Source organism: Diceros bicornis, chromosome 11, assembly GCF_020826845.1.
Source record: "Diceros bicornis minor isolate mBicDic1 chromosome 11, mDicBic1.mat.cur, whole genome shotgun sequence".
In the NCBI taxonomy this organism is placed as follows: Eukaryota; Metazoa; Chordata; class Mammalia; order Perissodactyla; family Rhinocerotidae; genus Diceros; species Diceros bicornis.
This window is the reverse complement of record NC_080750.1, coordinates 45,048,311-45,071,687: the sequence shown is the minus strand read 5'-3', so window position 1 is coordinate 45,071,687 and position 23,377 is coordinate 45,048,311. Positions and strand designations below refer to the sequence as shown.

At 35.6% G+C, this 23,377-nt stretch overlaps 1 protein-coding gene across 12 annotated transcripts in view; it reads right to left on the bottom strand.

The window, feature by feature from the left end:
• The window catches only part of GRIA2 (glutamate ionotropic receptor AMPA type subunit 2), a 160,738-nt gene extending 138,589 nt beyond the window's left edge, over positions 1–22,149 (bottom strand). For 11 of the 12 annotated variants that reach the window (XM_058550261.1, XM_058550251.1, XM_058550250.1 and 8 more), the window contains exons 1-2: positions 21,657–22,149; positions 20,986–21,126 (exon numbers count right to left, since the gene is read on the bottom strand). In XM_058550261.1, coding sequence (XP_058406244.1) covers positions 20,986–21,126; positions 21,657–21,744 — 229 coding nt within the window. In that variant the 5' untranslated portion in view covers positions 21,745–22,149. Of the gene's footprint in view, positions 1–20,985; positions 21,127–21,656 lie in introns of those variants that run through there. The other variant, XM_058550254.1, reaches the window with a different exon arrangement.
• Positions 22,150–23,377: the final 1,228 nt, after the last annotated feature.

Here is a 23,377-nt window from a genome sequence, read left to right as displayed (position 1 = left end):
AGGAATGATACCTAGATTCTGTTAAGCCCATGTAAAGCCTACATCCATTCTAACAACAGCCAAATGATGTGCACATTATTGATGTCCATAGATACACACAATGGCCATCTGCACTTATCTTTTCTTTATCTTCTTTGTCTCTTTGACCTTCCTAGTGAGAAGACTAGCAAAACACAAGTGGAAAAAACCTAGGATAACACAATTCACAAAAATTATTGCTTTGACATCTCAAAGGAACTGAACGCCCTTCGGTGCTTTAGACTTTTCTTATTTAGGGGACATTTATTAAATAAAGAAAAATAAAATAAAATGCTTTGTCCTTCAGCTGGCCATCATGAACTTGAATTTGTAGGAATAAGCACTTTCTTTTCCCTTCAACTCCTTACGCAGAGTTAAAAGAAATGTCAGTTTCTTATCCTTTCAAATCCAAGGTGCTTTATCAGCAGAGGTAATTATGATCATTTCAAAGCAAGGTGAAATCCTTTAAATTCTATCAGACTACTAAGATAAACAGAAAGCTGCTTGAATTGCCAAAACTGGCTCAAATCAAACACAGTCAATTCTCATTAGCAGATTTTGTATTTGCAAATTCACCTGCTCACTTAAATCACCCAAACCAATACTTGCTGCATTTTTACAGTCACTCACAGACGTGCAGAGCAGTTGCCCAGCACACATGTTGCCCAGATGAGGTCGAACAAGGCAACACTGCCTTCTTGTTTCCATTCTCATACTGTAAAGAAGTGTCCTTTTCGCAGTTTATTTAGTGCTAAGTTTTTTGCATTTTTGTGCTTTTGTTAGTGATTTTGCTGTTAAAAATGGCCCCCAAGCATAGTGCTGAAGTTCTGTCTAGTGTTCCTAAGGCAAGAAGGCTGTGATGTGTCCTACAGAGAAAATACCTGTTACATATGCTTCGTTGAGGCACGAGTTAGAGTGCTGCTGGCGCTGAATTCCATGTTAGTGAATCAACAATATATATTAAATAAGGTGTCTGAATCAGAAACACACATAAAACAAAGTTATGTATTGATCAGTTGATGAAAATGTGGTGACCAGAGGCTCACAGGACCCTAATGCTATACTCTCTCAGGAGCAATGGTTCAGGATTTGCTAATTCAATGTTCACAGCGATTTTATAGAACATAACTGCTGTGAATAATGAGAATCAACTGTAGATACTTTTTCTGGAAGAAGTGGTAAACTCTTCTGAAGAGTTATATGAGACTAGTAATCTCACCAGTACTTCTATCATCAGAAAGCATACAAATCAATCCTCCTGAATTTCATCAGAAAAAAAAATACTATTTAGTGACCTGCATTTTCCCCCAGCCAGTAATGTATCATTCGTGTGGTTACCTCTTTAGCTGTGCTTTCATTTCCTGAAGCTAGGATCATCTCCATTATTGACAAGGAAAAGGGTAAGGAGAAGTTGACAATAAAAAATAAAATCCTTAAATCTCCAGTGCTCTGTTTCTTCTATCAAATACTTAATATTTCTTTCTATTAGGTACCCCTATTTGATCATTAGCGGTGTATCTGGTAAAACACAGGTGAAGCCTTAACCTGACTGCTTTTTAGAGTTAAGATCCTAGAAATGAAGCTTATCGTGATCTTCACATTCAAAATTAAAAAGCCATATGCTTAAGAAGAAATATCAGACAGATATAAAACATTCAACTATGTTGCCAAATAAAGACTCTCCCAAAAGAATGAGACGCAAAGGTGAAAGCTGCAAATATATCATTTTATAGAACTGCTGCAGAGATGAAAGAAAAACAACCTATAATCAAATACAAGAAAGAGAACAACCAAGATGAAATAAGAATCAGTAACATGCAACACACAAACCAAATATCTCTTAGCATTCACGTCATCGCTCACATTTTCCTGCCCATCTGTTTCCCTCATTCTCATGTTCAATCTTTGCTTTTTGTACTGCTTTTATCATCACTTAGAAATGTGTTTCTCTTATCCCAATGATTCTCTATAGTTTCCAAAATTCCACAAAAGCTGTATTTTTAAATAGCCATGCAATGAATAGAAAGGGAAAAAGCAAATATTCGGTTAAGTATTATTTAGGTATAACTGTCCAAGACAATCTCAGAATTGGTTAGTGTTCTGTATAGCCAAACAAATACTATGTAATTTATTTTAATTACATTAGTAAAAATAATATTTAAAAGTATAGTATCACAAAGAAATTTGATGTATGGCCTACTTTCAAATGTTTATGTTACACTAAGCAAAATCTAAATAAGATCAAAAGTCAGCTAAACAGCTACCCAGAAAGAAATAATAAAGAAAAGAGAAGGGCAAATCCCTTAAGCAAGAACAGTTAACAATTTCCCAGATCTTAAAGAAGAATTTGTTTTCAAATTGAATACTGAGTATGATGGGGAAAAAAAAGTCCATCTATGCACATCACTGTGAAATTTTAGGAGACCAAAGATAAAGAAGATTCTGAAAGTTGCCAAAAAGGAAATAATAAATTCACAAAGGAACAACAGACTTTGCAACAACATGTGATGATAGAAAATAAGTGTGTAATTTCTTCCAAGTTCTAAGGAAATCTGATTTTCATCCTAGAAATCAATATCCAGCAAAGTCTTATGTATCTATATCTTTCTACCTATATATGTCTCTATCTATCTAAAGAGAGAGAAAATGAAGTTTTATTATTTTAAGAAAATTGTTTTAAAATAATTTATTATAAGTGATAAAGAAAAATAGATTTAAAGCATATGAAGAAATAAGCCAAGAATTAGCAAAATATATGACCAACCACAAGAGGACAGTGCCATCTCAGGATGTCAGTGGTACAGGGGGCTCAGAAGCAAGCCAGTCTAGATTGCATAAGGAGGAGGGAAGGAAGTCTTTGGAAAGACTATAGAATTCATGAACTACATATATGATAGTAACAGCCTACAAATATATTAAAGTCACATAATGCAAGAGGAAATTTGGGAATTTCAAATATCCAGGAAATCAAAAAAAATGTAAAAGAGGAAACACAATCATAGCATTGTACTAGGCTCTCCAATGAAAAATAGTCAAATAGCTATATATAATTATGTAAATAATACTTATTGATTTTCAGCTTCTAGAATAAACCTATATATAAAGTATATGTACGTAAAACCAACTACAAATACAGAGTAGAATGTAAATGTTCTCAATCTTGACTCAAAAATGTTATTAACTCAAAAGATAGGCAGTTAACTCATCTATAACTGTTGAAATAAGAAACATGGTTTCAAGTTATAATGAAAAACAATAGAAAAAATATACAATTAATGATATAATTATGTTATTAATCTAGAGTTAACCACTAGAAGAATGAAAGAAATGGCTGAAAGTGGTCATCTCTAGGGAGAGAGGCTAGAGATATTAAGGACAGGCAGAGGCAAGTTGTTTTCCATTCTGTCTTTCTATGTTATTAGAAGTTTTAAACATGTGCCGATATATCGGAGGGGAAAAATTCCAAAAACAAACATCTTTGAAACTATACTTAAAAAAAATAATTCCACACAACATTGAAAGGAAAAATAATAAACTAGGACAAAAAATTAAATCGGTTTTGATTGGCAAAGGGGTCATATCTGTTGTAGACATTACCAATATTCACCAATACACAGTTCTCCTATTCTAGATGCAAGGACGATTAGTCTCCACTCCCTTGAAGTTGGGCACGGCCATGTGAATAGTTCTAAACAATGAAATGGAAGTTGAAGTGGCATGGTCCTCATCCTGACCGAAGCATTTAATTGCTGGATGTGCAACTCCAGCACATCCATCTTCACCAGCCACAGTGATCTTGGATAAATAACTCAAGCAATTCAATGGGAAAAAAATCCCAAGGTGTCAATGAAAATTGGGCAAAAGATTGTAATAAACAATGTGTGAAAGACGAAACATAAATGCATAATAGACGGAAAAATTATTTTATAGAACAAAAAGGATTTTTTAGCTATCAAACATATAAGAACTTTTAAAAGTAATACCAATGATGCTGAGGGTCTGCAGGATTAGAGTTTTCATAGACTGCTGATAAGATTATAAATTAGTATGAATTTCCTTAGTGTTAATCACTGAACTAACTGCTTCATGGCCTTTGATCCAGTAATAATACTTCGGTCATCAGGAATGTGGAAAAATACATATGCAGGATATTCATTTGCAGCAATATTTTATAATGGATAAAAAGATTCAAATAAAATCGGTAAAAATAGGAGACGGTTAATTAAATTATGGGGATTAATATTATGAGGCTATGAAAATTAAGTTTACAGATGGCTTTATTGCCTCCAAAAATGTTTCAGGTATGACATTAAGTAAAAAGCACTGGAAAAGAATACCTGTCAATATTAACAAGTGATTATGTCTTGGGTAAAGTTAGTGATGATTTTTATTTTATTTTGTTTCCAAATTTTCTACCTTAATATAATACTTTTATAATTAGAAAAAAATTCTAATCAGAGCTTCAGAAAGTTTTTATATTAATTTTGGAGGAATATTTAAATACACACGTCCTGAATTAGATTCACCTCAGAAACTTTACAATGTACAAAGGCCTTGAAAAAACTAAGAAATAAATAAAAAGGAACAGAAATAGAGACAAATATGATTAAAGAGTGCTTTAAAATCTGAATTGGGCCAAGAAAATTAAAAGTAAATGGAAAGCTAATTCAAACTTTGAGGTTTTAAATCAAAACAAAAAATTATTATGATATATTAATATCCATTTAGACACAAGTGAAAGTATGGCAAAAGAAAAGCAGACGTAATCCTTTGAAAGACAATAGGGTCTGTGTTGCGTGGGCTCTTTTTGAAAAATCTCTCTCCCTAGTCTACCTTCATCCTGCTCCACTATGACACCAGAACTGCACTATAAACCCCTGTTAGTAGTCCATCATATATCTTTCATAGAGTGGCATCGAGTGGCTTTTTCTTACTCACTTTCCTCTGTCTTTACGAGTGGCATAAGAAATAAGACTAAGTCAATGTTTGTAAAATATTTAATTTTTTTAAAAAGTATTAGCATAAAAAAATTACTAACACTGCAGTTCTGCTGATGTAAAATTTTTATTTTCACCCAGGTAAAATGTTTCTATTCATCATAAGATATATTAAAACATAAACAGATGACTAGAGTCTTGAAGAAATTCAATGAAATACATTTTATAAAATCATTATCTTGAAAGTTAAAATCTTTCCATTTTAACGATCATGGAAAAGCAATATATTAGAAAACACACTTCAGGGCCACATTAAGTTCAAAATTCCACAAAACAGTGGTTAAAGATTTATAAATTTCCCTCATGTTTGGCCAAAAATACACAGTGCATGTCATACACTATAAAGCACACTAAAAGCATTTGTTGATGCAAGGAACGTTTTACTATTTTATTTAGTATTCCAATTTAAATAAGATTTATAACATAAATGGTTTGATATTTGGCTTTAGGGAGACAACATAGTAGATTTTTAAGATGAATTGAGGATGAAATATATATTAGTTAATAAAACCGTGAGTATCTGAGTTCCTTTACTTTTCTTTATTGCATATGGATTACGGTCTTTAGTTTTAATATTCTATTTGTGAACACATATAGATTGTTACACTGAATTAACTTCAAGGTGATATTCAAAAACCAAGTCATAAAATCATAACCTATTACTTAAACCTTGATATAGGTTAAGAAATACACAAAACTAGCAGTGCATTTCAGTGATATTAGCACTGTGACGCAAGCCAAAAAGCATAACAAAATCCTTTATTTATCCCTCTGGGCTCAGTTAATGTTCAGAATCTGACATCCCCTTTTATTGATCTGAGACCCCAGTGACACAAAAGCACAATTTATAAGAAGAGCACCGCTCAGGAAACAAGCATCTTGTCTAACTTTTGTTCCTTTGCCTGTAATAGAGTTTTCATCTTGTTTATTTCATTTTCTGGGTAAATCCTCTGTTTGTTTTTATCTCCCTGAGGAACAATTTACTCAAGAAGAAAATCTGCTGGCATTTCAAATCAATGAGGAAAAAATGGATTTGTTCATATATGTTGTGACAATTAGCTAACCTTATGAAGGAAAAAAATAAAGCTGCACCCCTACTTTATGTATCCCAAATAAATCCAGATGAGTCAAAGATTTATTCTGAATCATGAAAGCAAAATAGGACGGATATTAAATAAAAGGATGGGCAGGGTTTTTGTCTTTAAATAATCTGGAGCGAGAAAAGTCTGTCTGAGTAAGGCACAAAAATCCTGGAGCAATAAAATAATTTTAAATTCGACTAAACAAAATTTAAGAATATATGTATTTCCTAAAATTTATGAACTGAGATCATAATATTAAAAAATCAAGAACAGGTTAAAAGGAAAACAAAAATCTGGGTAAAATAGCTGCAACATATTACGAAGTATGTGGTGCTTTAATGTTTGTATCGATAAGTAATGGACAGACCCACAACCCAATAGAACACCGGCAAAGCTATGAATAGGTGCATGAGCACACATGCGCACACGCGCACACGCACACAGAAATGAAAATAATGTGTTAAGAAACATTTAACATCAAAACTTATCATTGTAAATTTAAGTAATGAAATACCAATGGCAAAGCCTTAAAAAGTTGAATATTGTACACTACTAGTGAGAGTAGGTGGAAATAGCCACACTCATACACTCTAGGAAGGACTGTAAATTGAAAATAAATGTATACAAATTGACATACCCTTTCTGAATATTTAGAAAAATTTTAAACGCAAACACCTTTTGACTCGGTTATCCCACTTATAGGAATCTATTCTGCAAACTCATCTGCGCGCATCATTAAAATAGAGAGGAAAAGTTGGAAATAGTCATCAACAAAAGAGAGGCTAAATAACAACAGAATACCATGTAATAACTACAAAGAAAGAGGAAACTCTCCATGCAAATAAAAGAAGTGCTCCGATTTATGTTCAGTCAGAAAGAATCAAGATACAAAAAGAACAGTGTGTTTATTATACTAGCATTTCTGGAAAGCATTGAGGAAGATTATCTGAGAGAAGTGGAATTGGGGGAGAAAAAGATTATACCCCCTTTCGTAGTGTTTTAAAAATTATCAGATGCGTGAGTTATTTTCATTATAATTTTTAAACATCAAAATATAAAGATCTTAAGAATCTAAATTTTAAATTTTGTGTGTTTTAAGTTTAAATCACCCACAATACTAACATACTATTGTTAACAAATATTTCAACTCTTTTATATATTTTTTCTGTATGTTAAAACTGAATCGATTTTTTCAGATAATCATGATTTTCTATCTGAAATTTTCAAACTGCTATAATAATCAAAGTTTAGATTACATACAATATATGAAATCTATTTTAACATTACAAGAGAACTAGCAAAGTATTAGCGTCTTTTAGATTATTCAAAATAAATATATGCATCAACTTTTAATATTTTATAAAAAGTATTATTGTAAAACTTGCAACTTGTTTCTTCAATAAGAAGCTAAAATAGTATCTATAATAATTAAACAATATAGTCCACATCAAATTAATTTATATAAAGACCACCCAGCAATTTTTATAGTTTATGCCTGTTCAAACTGAACTGAAGAGCTTTTGGCAGAGAAACAAAATAAAACAAAATAATGCAAAATAAAATATAAATTATCTCCAAATTTGATTCAAAAATTAAAATTGTCTTTGAAAGATCTGCAATTCACATTACTGTTAATATCACTAGTTCCTCATTTGGCCACCTGGTTTTCCAACAATATATTCTAAACTAGAATATAAGACAATGATTGTTCAGTGTCCATCAAGACCTTTTTTATATTTTCTTTAAAATTTTTGGAATTATCATTTCTGCTCTTAAGATACTCTGATTCAAATCTAGTTCCAAGGTATAAGATATTTCTAAACCATCTAGAAACAATGACTATGTTACACATTCTAACATAATAAGAAAATCATCTACCTGACCTAGCTTAACTACTTCTACTTTTGCCATTAAAAAAAAAAAAAAGATTTTGCACCCATGAATAATTTCTAATCAGAAATCTTATCTTGTTCTTTGTCACCTCAGACATTACCAAAGGGACTGGCATAGAACAAGTATCTAGTAGAAGTTTGAGGGAAGAGGTAAAGAAAGAAGAAAATCTTGTGATAAGTTTGTGATGCATACAAACGACATAGACATAAGTATCTTGAAGATAAGTATTGACTTTGATCCAATGTATTCTACCTCAGGCCCAAATCCAAAGTCATCAATATGACTTTATCTTGTAAACATATGGATTTGCTTTAAAAGAGTAATTTTGACCCACGTTCTTACTACACGACATTAAAGAGTTGAGAGGCTGCTGCTAACTGTAATATGAGGTAGCATCAGAATAACGAAAGTTAACACAGAATGAGGTAGTGAATAGTTTATAAACTAAGCAGAAATGTAACCCATTTGCAGGACTTCCTTATTTTTACTCATTATCAGTGGTTACGTCCCCTCAAAAAGTATCTCTCCATTCTCCAAAGGAAGTATTCTCTGGACAAGTAATAATTTGAAAAATTTTCAAACCTTTGAGCAGAATACAAACAGGCAAAAAAACACGCTGAGGAAGGAAGTCGTGAAGAAGACAACAATGGGTCAACCAACCAGCAACAAGATGCAGACAACTGGTCCACAGAGAAGTCACCACGAACCTCTCCCAGGTTTCCTGTCACCCTATTCATGGGAAATATCTACCATCATTTTTATTTGCACAAATATCTTAATGGTGGAAGTGGTAACTGAACAGTATCAGATATTCACACTTAATGCCAACCAGACATTAAATAACATTAAATAACATTAAATAAACATTATTTAACTTATGCTTGATTTTCAGTTCTTACTGTTTGTCTGTTGAATTGTAGGGAGAGGGTTTGTGGATGAAGAATACGCTAAAATTCTTATAAAATATGCATATTTACCAGTTTTCTAAAAATGCTAAATCAAAACCCTAGTCTCTAGTATTAGCTTGAATGGTTGTATTATAGAAGCTTATTAATTGGAAAATTTCATAGAGAGCTATGTTAGCTCTCCTTAGCTGTCTTTATAAAAGCATGAAGCTAAGTAATATGTGACTAATATGTACTTAGGGGCATTGGAATCACTGAAATTAGGAACATTAATCACTATATTATATTGAGCAACTCATATCATTTAAATCTGACAATTACATTATGAGGCAGGTATTATAATGACCCCTATTTTACAGGGGAGGAAACAGGATTAGAAAGTTTAACTGATATATACAAAGCCATACAACTGGTAAATGTTGGGGCCATAATTTCAAACCCTGTCTGCTCATTTTAATATACTAGCTGCTTCACCACGCGAGATTGAGAAAAGGCTCTGGCTGAAAAATAGCAGTAGACTTGTTTTCTAGGCGAGAGTTCCACAAATTTACAGTAGCTTAGAACAATTCACTTAAATTTCTTTTTTCTCATCTACAAATGGGTATAATAATAATTCCATCTATCCTATAAACTGTACAGAGCTACAGTGAAGACCAAACTGATATGAAAGTGTTTTGAAAAGTTAAAAGTTATACATAAATATAAAGCTATCAAATATATAAGCTTTTCTATTTTATTCTCCTCCATTGCTCTAAGCAACCTGTTTGGTTCACATTAAGTGGCTGAGATACAGGGAAGAAGGGAATATTTGGATCATTTATGACAAACTAATCAAGGCATTTATTTTCTCATAAACCCCCAATAATATTATCAGGCATAATGAGGAAATAGTCTCATCTTACAAAGATAAAAAACATGCTTTATATCACAAAGCTACTAATCATATTCCAACTCATATTTGCCTGATTCCAAAGCCTGTGTTCTCTTGACTGCCTTTCATTTAAATAAATATAATTTAATTAATTAAGTGAAATAAAACATTAGGAATCTATAATATGCTCAGTTAGACAATGTGTTGAGATATCTTAATTACGTGCTTGAAAGATCTACCAGGGATAAAAGAGTTCCACATTGTTCAACATCCTAAATGTAAGTGATATTCGACAAAAGGAAAGATGTAGCACTACTCAAGCTTCAGCATCTCAGCTTTTAAAAATCATTCTCATATTTTAGTGCATAAACATAACTTTAAGTGGCTTATGTGGTTTATTTTGTTAACCTCTTCGTCACCAAATAGCATGTGTCCTGCCCTGGTATACAAACAGAAAAAGATTCCAACAAGAAACTAGAAGTGCATTTTTCTTTCTTCTGCCTCTCACAGAAAGTGCTTATCAAAACTATCCAAAGATCCTAACACAGAAAGTAATAATAAAAGTTTGCCAATTTTTATGCACTTAGATGTGCCGAACACAGACATAGTGTTGTATGACTATTGTGTGTCTTCAAAATAATCCTGTAATGTCTGAATCCCTTTTACAAAGGTGGAAACTGAGCTTTAGCTAGATTAAACAACTTGTCCAATGTCACACTTCTAAGAGTAGGACTAGAATTCGGTTCCAAGTTCAGACTGTTAACCAACACTATTCTGTCCCCCAGGATAGCAGGGCTGCAAACTGCAAAGAATCAAAGTTCTTTATGTTCACAGACAAAACACTTGCATGTTTATCATTAAGATGATAATCCTTGATTTCTCTGTGTTCTGACATATAAAGATGAGGATTTATGGTCCTTCCTATCAAAGAACTAAAACTATATAGCTCCTTGATATTCCCTCTGAATTGTTGCCTCTGTTCCTAAAATTTCCTCTCCATATGTAAATTAGTAAGAACACTGTAAACTACTAAAAACTAAAAAAGAGGTAAAAAAGATAAAGCTATAAATTGTGAAAGTGCTTGGGAATTATAAAGGTCATTATCTCCATTTTACACATAAACAAGATTGAAATTTTTCAATTCCTCACAAACAAGATAAGACATGACTAAAGAAAAAAATCATGACAAGTTGAAATGCATTTTGCACACATCTTTCCTACCACCCCTGGAGATCGTCACTTCCAGAACTTTCTTTGCCAAAGGCTGGCGATAAGGAGAGAGGCTTTATTTTAAAGGGAAGCCCTCCTCCTGCTCTAGAAGTGTAGGAGTTATTTCTGTGGGAGCTGGATCACTGAAAACTGACAGTTCCTTTAAATGCTCATAATTCACAATAAAGAGCTTCCATAAAGCCCTTGAGGAATATGTTAAAAATGTTCCAACTTAGTACCACTAAAATTTATGACAGTATTTTCAAATATATTAGCCAAACTGATCAACCTACAGTTTATAATCCTTGTTCTTCAGATTGAAACTACTCATTGTGTTCTGCATTCCAGTCCCAAATTGTCCTCTGATAATTTTTGGAATAATTAACTTTAATGAAAAAAAAATTACATATTGTTCCAGAATTATCATTAATTTTGTTAAATATTCTTCTATGCCATGCTAATATATTTTTAAGTATATCTAGGATTGTTAAAAATATTATTTAGAGGTTAAAGAAATAGAATATATCACCACTGGATAACATAAACATGAAAGACAAATTTTTCTGTTCTACTGATGAGTCATGTCAGCATTTATCAAACAGTTGGTGAGCTGCTACACATCTCAGGTACCTCAGGCAGGAGATAAAGTTTATTATGACACAGTGCATGCCCCTAGTAAATTCAAAGTCCAGTAGTATATTGCATATCACATATTTTTATCTACAACGTTTTGCACAACTTTTCAGTCAAGATTTCAACTCATCATTATCAACAATGACTTTTTTACCAGCCCAGAATAATAAAGTGCCTAAAATTGGTGTTTTGGCCTAAGAGGGATGCATAATGCCTCTTTTCCTTCTTGTCTCCCTCTGGAAGAAGTGAATAGTTTCTATTTGTCAAAAGTAGTATTATAATAAGAATTCACTGTTTTATAGTAGCTCAATGCCATTGTAGAAGACTGACCACAGACGTGCAAACTAAGCAAACATCAAGTCAAAGAGAAGCTTAAACAAAAAGAAAAAGAAAAAAAAAACGAATTTCCAGTTCCAAATTCCTACTGCCGTGTCCAGTACACCAAATTACACTGTCTCTCAGAGTTTTCCTGCTTGTCAGGGCCCCCTTCCCACACTTTAAGAAATCTGACAATTTCAATCTGCAATAACGAAAAAGAAATATTTTTTCCCTTGGCCTGAAAATATTTATTTCAAAATGCTCATTCTATTCTTTTACTCTTACATAAGAAATAAAAAAATATATATAATCAAACTGCTAATCTATTCTTACTGCAATAGACTGAATACTAACGCTCAGGAAATTATAAAGTGAATACTAAATCTGAAACAGAAAAGTATTTTAATGCAAAGACAATATCAGCTGCAAAAGGTTTAAGGACTGAGAAAACCTTTTCTTATCTCACATTATATAACTTGAGTTTCAATTAAATTTAGGCTGAAGTTAGAAATGATTGACTAAGGCCATATTCTGTTATAGGGATGAAAAATCAGGCAATACTTCACTATATTTTAATAATAAACATAGAGTATATTGTTTATACAAACGTATTTCTATCATTTCCATCAGTATAACTGAATATTTAGAAAGATTAGACTAAAAATATTTGCATTGAAGGGGCACCTTCTGAGGTTCACCAAAATTCAGAGTGAAAGTATCAGAGGACCATATAAATACTGTAGTATTTATGGTTTGAAATTAATTTTACATAACAGATAAATAAGCTCCATAGAAATATGATGCCCTATTTATAAAGTATTTTAGACAAACTAAAACTTAGACATTTCTCAGTTCATCCCAGTTTGTGCTCATATTTTAAATACTGAAATAATCAGAAAAAAATGCAGATATTAACATAACATACCCGTAAATAAACTATATAAAACTATAAAGTAAAATTCTGAAGAACGATCTAAATAGTAAAACTATGAGGGGTATATATGTCATTTGTTTGAGAAATGTGAAGAGATATGAAAAATTAAAACAAACTAAAAAACTACGCATAAGTTCTCTTTCTATAATGAATAGAGGTCATTTGTTCTATTCAGTTGAAGACATTTACAAATGTCAAGACTCTAAATTTTACAACTGTCTTTAACCTTAAGTTACACATTAGTAATAAGCATTTTGGATGAATTTTTTCAATAATATGTTAATTAATGTATGAAAAATGAAACTATAATAAGAAGTTGAAGGGTATTTTTGCTGAAGCAAATTATCAATAGAATGAAAATAGGACAAAGCTAAATTATTGGAAAACAAATCCTAAAGATAGACTGCTGGTACCAAAAAAAAAAAAAAAAAAGCCTGCATATAAAAAAATCACACACATATGTCCAAATATTACAGCAATTAATCCATGATAAGAAACAATGTCCTTAAACTTCTCATTTGAAGATATCCTCTATAAGAAAAAAAATATTTTTGTAATTCAGTTCTTTTTTTAAAATTTGCACTAAAAGAATAAACACAGAAAATTGTAGTATATCATATCTTGAGGGGGGAGACTAACACAATTTTGTGGCTATTCAAGGAATATGTATAGTCACATTTTGTGGAAAATCCAAAAGGAAAATGGAAGCGGAACACACCCATCACCGTCAGGGCGCTTATAATGGAGTCTCGTATTCTAACCACTTGCAACCTGGCTTTCACATCATCCTAACAGCATTTATAAATCCTCTTGAAAATGTGTATCGTACATATTTCCAGCAAATCATTTTAACATATAGCAATCTAGCTTTAGGAATAAAAATAATAACTTTGATTATATCTAGCTTATAGATGAAAATGAAAACTATATCACACCTTTGTCTAAATGGAATTTGTGGCAGATACTAAGTAAATGGTTTCTTTTGAAATCCAAATATAAAGCAAAAGCCAAATTCTGACTCTAAAAAGTATAATTCTATAATAAGAAAATCTTCTATAACATTAAATGCGTTTAAGAGACAATCATTAAGTGCCTCAGTGCACTGGGAACGGGGTTAGAGTTTGTGACAAATAACAATGGCATGATCCCACCTTCAAGAAGGTAACATTTTCATTCTCCAAATTAATTTTAAAAGGTTCCCTTCTATAAATTAAAATTATCAAAAATGACAAAACACTTTAAATTGAATAGTCCTGAAAAATAATAAGTGCTAGACTCCCAATCAACACCATTGTAGGAAAAAGTTATTTTTTTATCCAAATTAGTAAAATCTGCTTTGAAAATCATTTTGATGTTTGAAAAGTTTAAAATCGTGGGTGATTTTGAAATTTTAACTTTGATTTCAACAACTAATTTTCCTATTGTAGTGAAGAGGCATAGTCATATAAGAGGTTTGGCAATTAGTTATTCGGGTCATTAGAGAAAATTTCAGAAATTTTGACTGAAAATTGCCATAATAAAAGAGCTAGTATTTTCATCCTATCTAGGGAATCTTCAGTAGAATCCAGTTAAAAAAACAAAGGAAATATAATTTACCCAGTGGTCATTAACATCCCAATAAAATGTTTAAATCTAATGCAAGATTTTAGCTCTGTGTAATGTATCTTCTGCTCACTTAAAAAAAAAATAGTTCTCAGGCCGGCCCCGTGGCTCAGCGGTTAAGTGCGCGCGCTCCGCTACTGGCGGCCCGGGTTCAGATCCTGGGCGCGCACGGACACACCGCTGCTGAGGCCGCGTCCCACATACACCAACTAGAAGGATGTGCAGCTATGACATACAACTATCTACTGGGGCTTTGGGGGAAAAATAAATTAATTAATTAATTAAAAAAAAAAATAGTTCTCTATTTCAGTCTAGATTTTGTTTCCTGTAATAGCATTTGCTCTGCAGATTAAGTACTTCTATTGACAATTTTTTAAAAAGGGAGAAGGAGTGAAGGAAATTAAGAGGTACAAACTTCCAGTCATAAAATAAATAAGTCACGGGGAGGTAATGTACAGCATAGGAAACATAGTCAAAAATATTGTAATAACTTTATATGGTGACAGATGGTTACTAGTCTTAGCAGGCTGATCACTATGTTGTTCACCTGAAACTAATACAATATTGTATGTTAACTATATTGCAATAAAAAATTTTTAAAAATAAAAATGGTAACTGAAAAAAATGAAAGGAGAGAATAAGAAGGAGGAAGAGAGGAAGAGGAGGGGAAAAAACACATACTCTTTGAAAACTCAATTATACAGCAACAACATGCTGGAATAATTAGGAAACAATTGCTCTTTTTCAGCCTTCCTTAAAATTTTGGGGGCTCTAGAAAGTTTGCAAAGTGTTATTGGAAGACATTAGGAGAGGATCTGAGATCTTGGCATGAATCAGCATTCTGTTGTCATAATGTCACAGTGCAATGACCCTATCACTTAAAGGCTTCACGTGAAACGGAAATGCTCCATACCTCTTGAGTCACCAGGTTGAAGCCTGCAAGACCTCAAAAAGGAATAGCATCGGAATACATTCTTATTAATATTAAGCTTCTATAGTTTCATATAGTAATTTTTATTTACTTAGTTTCTCTTTTCCTAAAACAGAATATTTCAACCAATGCCATTCTTTGATTTCTGTTTAGCATAATGTAATGTATTAGTTTCTTGAAATTCTCTTGTGATAAGTGAAGTATGAAAGTTTGCCAAAAATCCAATGACAAATGAATTATTCTTACATTCAAAGAGGTATTTCTTTGTAACTTCAATTGAATGTAACTGAATGTTTACATCACCAGGTTGTAAGGTACTGTGTTCTGGTACATGTGTTCACGGTTTTCTTCATGTCATGGATTCTTATCACTGCTTAATAGCATTCAAGTTGATTCTGGTTTTAGGAAATTTTTGCATACCTTTAAGTTGGTAACTTCAGGTTTTAGTAATTACCTCAACAAAAATGGCAAAATATGATATCCCACCCAATCTATAACTACTTACAATCTATAATTATAACTATAACTGTACATACACTTACATATCTATGTGTGTATATATATACATATACATACGTATATATACACACCCACTGAGTTGCATTCATACAAAGTGTAATAAAGGTTTAGCAAACATCAATTAATTTGATGAACACAGGTACACAATCTCAATAATTCACGACTAAAATTCAATGACAAGAAATACACCTTAAAAATGGTATCTGGAGAATCAAGATTAAAAAGCTGAAAAAATATAATTTCAGAATTCTTTCTTCCAAAAGCATTTACAATCGGTGCTGTTCCTGAATGTCTTTATGAAACAAGTTAACAAGTATATTTAAGATAATCTATTTAAAAAATAAAATCGAAGGCTTTCTGTTTTTAAAATGCACTGGGAGTTATTTTTCAAACAGTAATTTTGTGCATTTTTTCAAAGTAGATGTCGTTTATATTTTTTCAATTTCTCTAAATAAATTTGTTTACAATGTTTCAAAAGGTATTCAGTGTGAGCAACAGATTTATGAAAGAACAATATTTTCTCCAACATCTCCATCTGCTGGCTTAGAGAAAAAGTAGATTTTTATCCGCTGTTTCTTTAAATTGAATATTTTTACAATTTATTTTTTATGGAATTGAAATATAAAATTATTAAATTATTTTTAAGTAGACTAATAGCTATTTGTCAAAGTCATTCATAAAAAGAAATAGATTTTGAAGAGGAAATTTAATATTGAATATTTTTAATTCCAAAACCCTCTGAGATCAAATATTCATGTTTACAGCCTGTTCAGACAGTTTTATTTTAAACATTAAAGTTTATTAAAGCAAAGCATTAACATTTATTAAAATTTTTTAGAATGTAAAAATATTTAGTATTTTCCTAAAATCTGCTGTTGATTTTGTTAAACTATATACAATATGTGGTGTATGCACATATGCAATGTCAAATTTTTATTTTCACAAAAATTGAGTTACTATAATCAACTTCTTTTGTATAAATACTACCAGAATATCTTCACATCCTCATACTAAACTTCTCAGAGAAGACCACAGCAGTCTGTGCACACTGAAGGTGTCAAGGTCGATAAGGCTTTGAAAACTATTCAAAAGAGCATAGAGGGAAAAGATGACCAAAAAAAATGAATTAGTATGAGAAAAGCATTCATTTACTCTCTGACAACTAGAAAAGCACTCAATATATATTGAAGGGAGCGAGTGTGTGAGGGAGGGAGTGAGGGAGGAGGGAAGGAAGGAAGGAAGGAAAAGAGGGAGGGAGGGAGAAATGAAAAGAGGGAAGCAGAGAGAGGAAGGGAGGGAGGGAGGAAGGCAGGAAGGAAGGAAAGAAAGGAGGGAGGGAGGGAGAAATGAAAGCAGGGAGGGAGAGAGGAAGGAATTCTTGAGGCCCATCACTGGTTTCAACTGTTGAACACATCAGATGCTAGCCTTATTTTATTTTATTTTTTTTTGGTTTTAGGGTCTGTATTTCCTCATATTGAAGGCTGTCTTTGATGGCCTTCAGGAAAAGAAAAAAAAGAGAATCTTAATCTTATTATTAGCCAAGAAGAAAGGAAAGAAGGAAAGGAAAGTGGGAGGGAGAGGGAAAAAAAGAGGGAGGGAGGGAGAGAGAGAGAAAGAAAGAAATTGGAAATCTGTCTTTATATCCTCAGGTACCCATGGAAACAAATGGGAACAAATAGGTACTTTCATTATCCCACTGCGACTGTGAAAGAGAAGGATGTGGGAGTTCAGTGCACTGCACAGTCATTTTACCCAGTTCAGAATATAATGATTTCATTTCGTTTGTATAACCTTAACCCATTCAGTGGATCTTGCTGGATCCTTAAATCAATGTCAAACTCTGCGTTTCCAGATAAGTTCCTTCATCGCAGGAGTAAAATTAAATTAGTAAACTAATATCTTTTCTATTTGGAAATTATATTATTAAGGTATAAAACTCCACTTTCTTAACATATAAATTTAACCCTACGGAATTTTTGTGGTTTAACTAGGAGGAAGAACAAGCTACTCTATGAACATTGATTGATGATACATATTTTAATAATGGATTTAAGGCATAGAATTCCTTAGATTTCTGGAAGAAATGAGAGAACTTTGGTTTTAGCTATCAACATATTTGATACCCCTGTTTCCATTCATATAAGAAAGAATCATGGACTTCTTTGAGTGAAAAGGCAAGAAAACAAAGGCTAAGCATTGGAGAAAAACCTCGAGCAGGATTTAAATGATCAAGACTCATCTTCACAAATTTGACATTAGAGATTTCCATCCATTTCTTGACTGTTGACTTTGCGATTGTAGTTTACATAAGCACCTCCTCTCTCTCTCTCTCTGGAAAGAGTTAAACTAATTTTATATTTTCTATTGCCCTTGGCAAAAAAAAAAAAAAAAAATAGAAGAAGAAGGATACAAACAGTCCATTTCATTCTACAATCTCTAGATTGTGAAATTCCTAAAGGAAGAAAGGAACTGAGCCACAAAAATGTTAAGTGATTTGTCCAGTCAATGTCAACTCCAGAAAATTCTATCCAAGGAGTCTCTCTTCTTAATAGTGCCTTCTCTTTAGCAATCAGTAAGATTACTTATAATATGGAGTTGCAAAGCCATGATTCTGAATTCCTATGTTGGAAAACTGAAAACGCGTTCAGTTCCTCAGCATAATTTGTTTTAGTGTCCTAGGATAATAATCCATGGAGGAGTAATTTTGGGATCTGGAAATATGCACATTTTTATTTCAGCTTCATTTTCTAAGAAAAACTAAAAATCTGTGAAAAAAGATTTGATTTTCCCAGTTTCTCGGAACTGTGGTCAAATTAAAATTTTTTTAATGAAATCCATAGTGCTTATTACATAGATGTATTCATCCTGTAAAAATTCATGGAGTTATATATGTGTTTAATAAACATATATTTTATTTTATTAAAAAATAAATCTATTCAAAAATATTGAGCCTGAGGACCTAACCTAATTACCTAACCTAAACTAACCATAATCTTAGATCTTTACAAAGCCCCAAAACAGTCATTCAACATTTGTTGGAATGGAGGAATACTCATTTTGTGCAGTGAACATATCTGTTATTTTCTCAGTCAGACCCTCTCATTATTTTCACCAATGAGTGAACTCCTCAATCATTGACCATTTTCAAAAATTATACCTGTCAATTACTTTCACCCCATTTGTAAAATATACATACTTCCAATAACCATAGTCTTGCCTGAGGTTCACTACTTTTCAGAGCATTTTCACACTAGTATAGAATATACAGTTAGATACTTTGCACAGTTGTTATGTCAAACTCATAATTCAGGAAAAAACTGGAAACTTGATATCAAATTAAATGAATAATCTAAATCCAGTAGGCAAATAAGTCAAGTAGAAAAGCCTTGAAAACTGAAAAGACAGCGGTTTCTTTGTACGTACACATATGTACTAAAATTTTCCAGGGTATTCTTATCCTCTTTTATGGAGATTTTTTAAAGCTGCAAATCCACTTTAAGTGTCTCTCTCTCTCTCTCCACGCCTCCCTTCCCGTTTCTTTTCTCACTTAGTATCAACATTTGAAGAAAACATATAACACTGAAACCTTCTTAAAAACCTTTATAAACAATTGAATTCTAGGCATCTCATATGACCATAATAATGCCCCTGTTCTATGAAAGAAAACTGTTTCATTGCTTCACTCATCCAGGTGACAGTAGTTTCAAAATGAGGTGATGATGTTCCTGATATTATAATCAAGCTAACCCATCCAGTACGTGATTAAGGCTTAATATGGGGAAGTGGGATGGCAACCAGTCGTTTGTCTGATCTGGGAACACTGCGGTTGGGCATTTTCTGTGGTAATTTTCCGCTAGCTCTTTTACACTGTAGCCAGAGTGGGAGGTGAGCCATCTGCAAATCCAAATTGTTAACTATGAAATAAAAACTGAGAACATCAGGGCAGGAAAGAATCACGCCAACCCAGTCGGCAGGAAATGATGGCAGGTGCTGGGAAGAGGGCAGGAAGGTAGAGTGGCGTGGCGGGGGGAGCGCGGGGTGGGAGCACCAGAACGGGGCCCGCGAGCCTTTCCATTGAACCTTATTTAGAGTCTTCAGTTGCTTGGATTCTATCACTTTGTCTGAAGCCTTCAGGGAGCTTCATCGCGTGCCCCGGAACACTGCTCAGGGTGATAGGGCTAATATGGATAACTGCAAAGACTAAAATGGCTGATCAGTGACTTCTTCAGCGTTTCAAACTCGGCCGGATCCAAGTGCTTTCAGGCCCTTTTCCTCTCGCTGCCTTTGCTGGAGCCCCGCTACCCGAGAACAAAGCGCGCCGGGCCGGCGAGCTGACAGCGGCGCCCACGGCAGAGACGCCCCCTTCAACTTCGGCTGAAGCTCAACGGAGCAGCGAGAAACTGACAGCGCTCCCCCCTCCACCCCTACGCTGCCCGGCCGGCCCTGGGCCTGCGTCAGCCTCGCTCCTCGCTGCGCCGCGCCCCTCCGGTGGGCGTTATGTAACAGCCCCGCGCCCAACTCCAGAACCATTATAACAACTTGTCCCATCGAGGCGGAGAATATAGGGCTCTCGGGGTCGTAGGGTGAGCCCGAGCTGAGCCCGCAGATCTAAACCTGGGGCCGCAGGCGAAGTCTGCAGCTGCCGGGGCAGACGGCCCGGCTCCGGCAGTTCCCCTGGGGGTCTAACCAACAGCCCGACAACGCGCCCTGGGGAACAGCTTGGTGTCTGCGGGCAGGGTGCCACCAGGCACGCAAGGTGGGGGGAAGGGGCAGGGAGAGCTTCGTTTGAAGCGCTCAAGATAAACGAGAACCCCCTGAACCTAAAGAAGCCTCCCCCTGCTCCAATCCCCCCATCTCCCTAGTGAGCACACTCTTCAGTGCTTTCGCTCGCGCCCCCTCAGCCAGCGGGGGTCCCCGAGATTGCAGCCACTTGCTCCCTACGCCGTCACACGCAAGCGCGTGTGCAGTCACTCACACCCACACACTGACACACAGAAACACACATCACCCGGCACTCACCCCCTCTGGCTTTCCGCGTGCGGCACCCGAAAGGCATGAATATTCATTACTTACAAGCATTGGTGACTGCGAAGCTGTTTGCTACCTCCAAATTGTCGATGTGGGGTGTCAGTCTGAACTCCGAAGTGGAGAACTGAACCATCCCTACCCGAAATGCACTGTATTCCTGATCGGCGCCCCTGGGAAATAGCCCCCCTGCAAAGAACAAACACCAAGCAGGAAAACAGTGTCAGTGCCGGGAGGGAATGGAGGAGATCCCGCGAGCGCCCAACAGCCCAGGAGTCTCCTATTCACGCTAATATGCCGAATAAACACATCAACAGACTCGGGCCGCGGGGGTCGAACATCCAAATGGTAGCCAAGGGGTCAAGGCACAGATGAGTCTGAGGGCAAGGCAGATGGCCAGAAACGTTCGCCTCTCTCGCAAGCTTTGCATTCAGACCCCTAGAGAATCTGAACCAATGGGAAAATGTTGTTAAAGCAGAATTAATAAAATTGGGGGGGGGGGTCGGAAATGAGACGATCTTTTTCTCTATTGTATCAAAGGCACAGTCTTTTCCCTTTGCTTCATCCTAAGAAAAACATGTACATTCTAGGCAGTTTAAATCTGGAATGCAGTCAAGGTATGACATAAGTCTACATGACATGAATTAATTTGACCACTGTGAACAAAGATTACCACCAAATTATGCACAATTCAAAAGCAGAGCACAAAGGGTACCTACCTATCTGTATGCTGTTAGAAGAGACACCAAAAATCAGTCCCCATAAAACAGGAGAAAGGAGGACAGATATATGCATAATCTTTTGCATTTCCAAGAAAAGTAGAGCATCCACAAAATACCCTTATTTTTTTTTTTTTTTCCTTTTCCTCCTCTTCCTTCTTTGGCCGTTTTTCTCAGCAAATTAGATCCTCTGCATTTTGAGGCAGCAATTTAGCACCAAGCTGCTAAGACCCTGAAGTGGAGGCAGAAGAATTTCTATTTCCCAGGTCTTGCTGGTGGCTGCTGATGCCCTGCGCCCCGTCCCTGCTCCCGAAGTCCAGAGGACTGGCTGGATGCAGTTTTCAGCGGAGCTGCCGCTGTGGTCTCAGTCTTGGAATATTCAGCACCCTCCCATGCACTCACACACACTCACCCTCTCTCGCGCTCTCCTCTCCCTCTCCCCTCTCTCTCACACACGCGCGCGCGCGCACACACACACACATACACACACACGCAAGTCAGAGAGCGCGGCAGACAGTCCCGGGCGCGCGTGCGCGACTCGCAGCAGGCGGCAGGCGCGCGCGTCCACCCCTCCCCCGCCCCGCACCCCGCACGCGGCTCTGCCGGGGCGGCGTCGCGTGCGCGGCGTTGGGAAAGAGCAGCTCAGAGTCGGGCAGCCGCTATCCCTCGGCGAGACCTCGGGTCTCGCGAGCTGTCGCGCCCACCGAGGGCTTCTGCCTTTCAGCACCGGGGACAGCGCCCCGCTCCCAGCCTGGCGCTACCTCCGTGCCGCCGCCGCAGCTGCCGCCGAGATGCTCCAGCCTGGACCAAATGCGGCAAAGCTGATTTCCGGCTGCCGTGCAGGAGAAGCCGAATTGCTAATTGTTGTTGGCGGTGAAGCATTCTCTCATCAGACCCTGCTGTTTTACGTTAAAAGTAATTTTGATTTTTATCTTTCATATCCTGTGAAAACCCGCCTAGCTATACAGAAACGCTGCTATCCGCTTCACCAAACCCAGCCAAAAAACAAGCAAGCAAACAAAATACCCATGGAAGAAGTGTTCCAAAATTATGAACTTTAGCTAAATGTGATGTAGCCAGGATCCAGGGAAAACCCAAAATTCTGTCTTTAAAGGCTAAAGCCGCAAAGGAGAAGATCGAGATTGTATCTTTGAAACACTTTGCATGGAAATCCCATCTTTAGAGTGTGTTCCGTTGGGCTGTGATGTTAACTTGCCGAGCCAGCTGCGTGCGGGTCTCTCTCGCAGCCTTCACCGCAAACTCTCTCCCGTAGGAGAGACGTGTAGACTTGGCTCCTTAGAAGCCCTTTATATGGATTGAAAGCAGAAGCCTTGGTTTCAAGGAAAGGCTTGTAGGAGAAAGAAATTAGAAGATGAAGCAAGTCTGGAAAGGCGCGCTGAGCTGCAGAATTTTTCCCAGAGACTTAGTTAGAAACCGGATACTCTATCGCGTCTTTGCCGTGAGTTTTGAAAAATCACTGCTCAAAGAAAGTAGGCTAAGCTCTCATCACTCTGAACCCACAAGCTTGAGACCACTTGGGGAAAAAAGATGAGGTTAGGGATTAAAAGTTTGTGGTAAGGGAGTTGGTGGGGAGGATCGAAGACTGGATTTACCGCTGTGGAATTTATGCACTTCACACCTCGCAAGCTGTTGCCTGAGAACCTGCTCTAGCAGTTCCCTCTGCTACCTCACAAACTCCTCTCTGTTTTATGGCTTTTGTG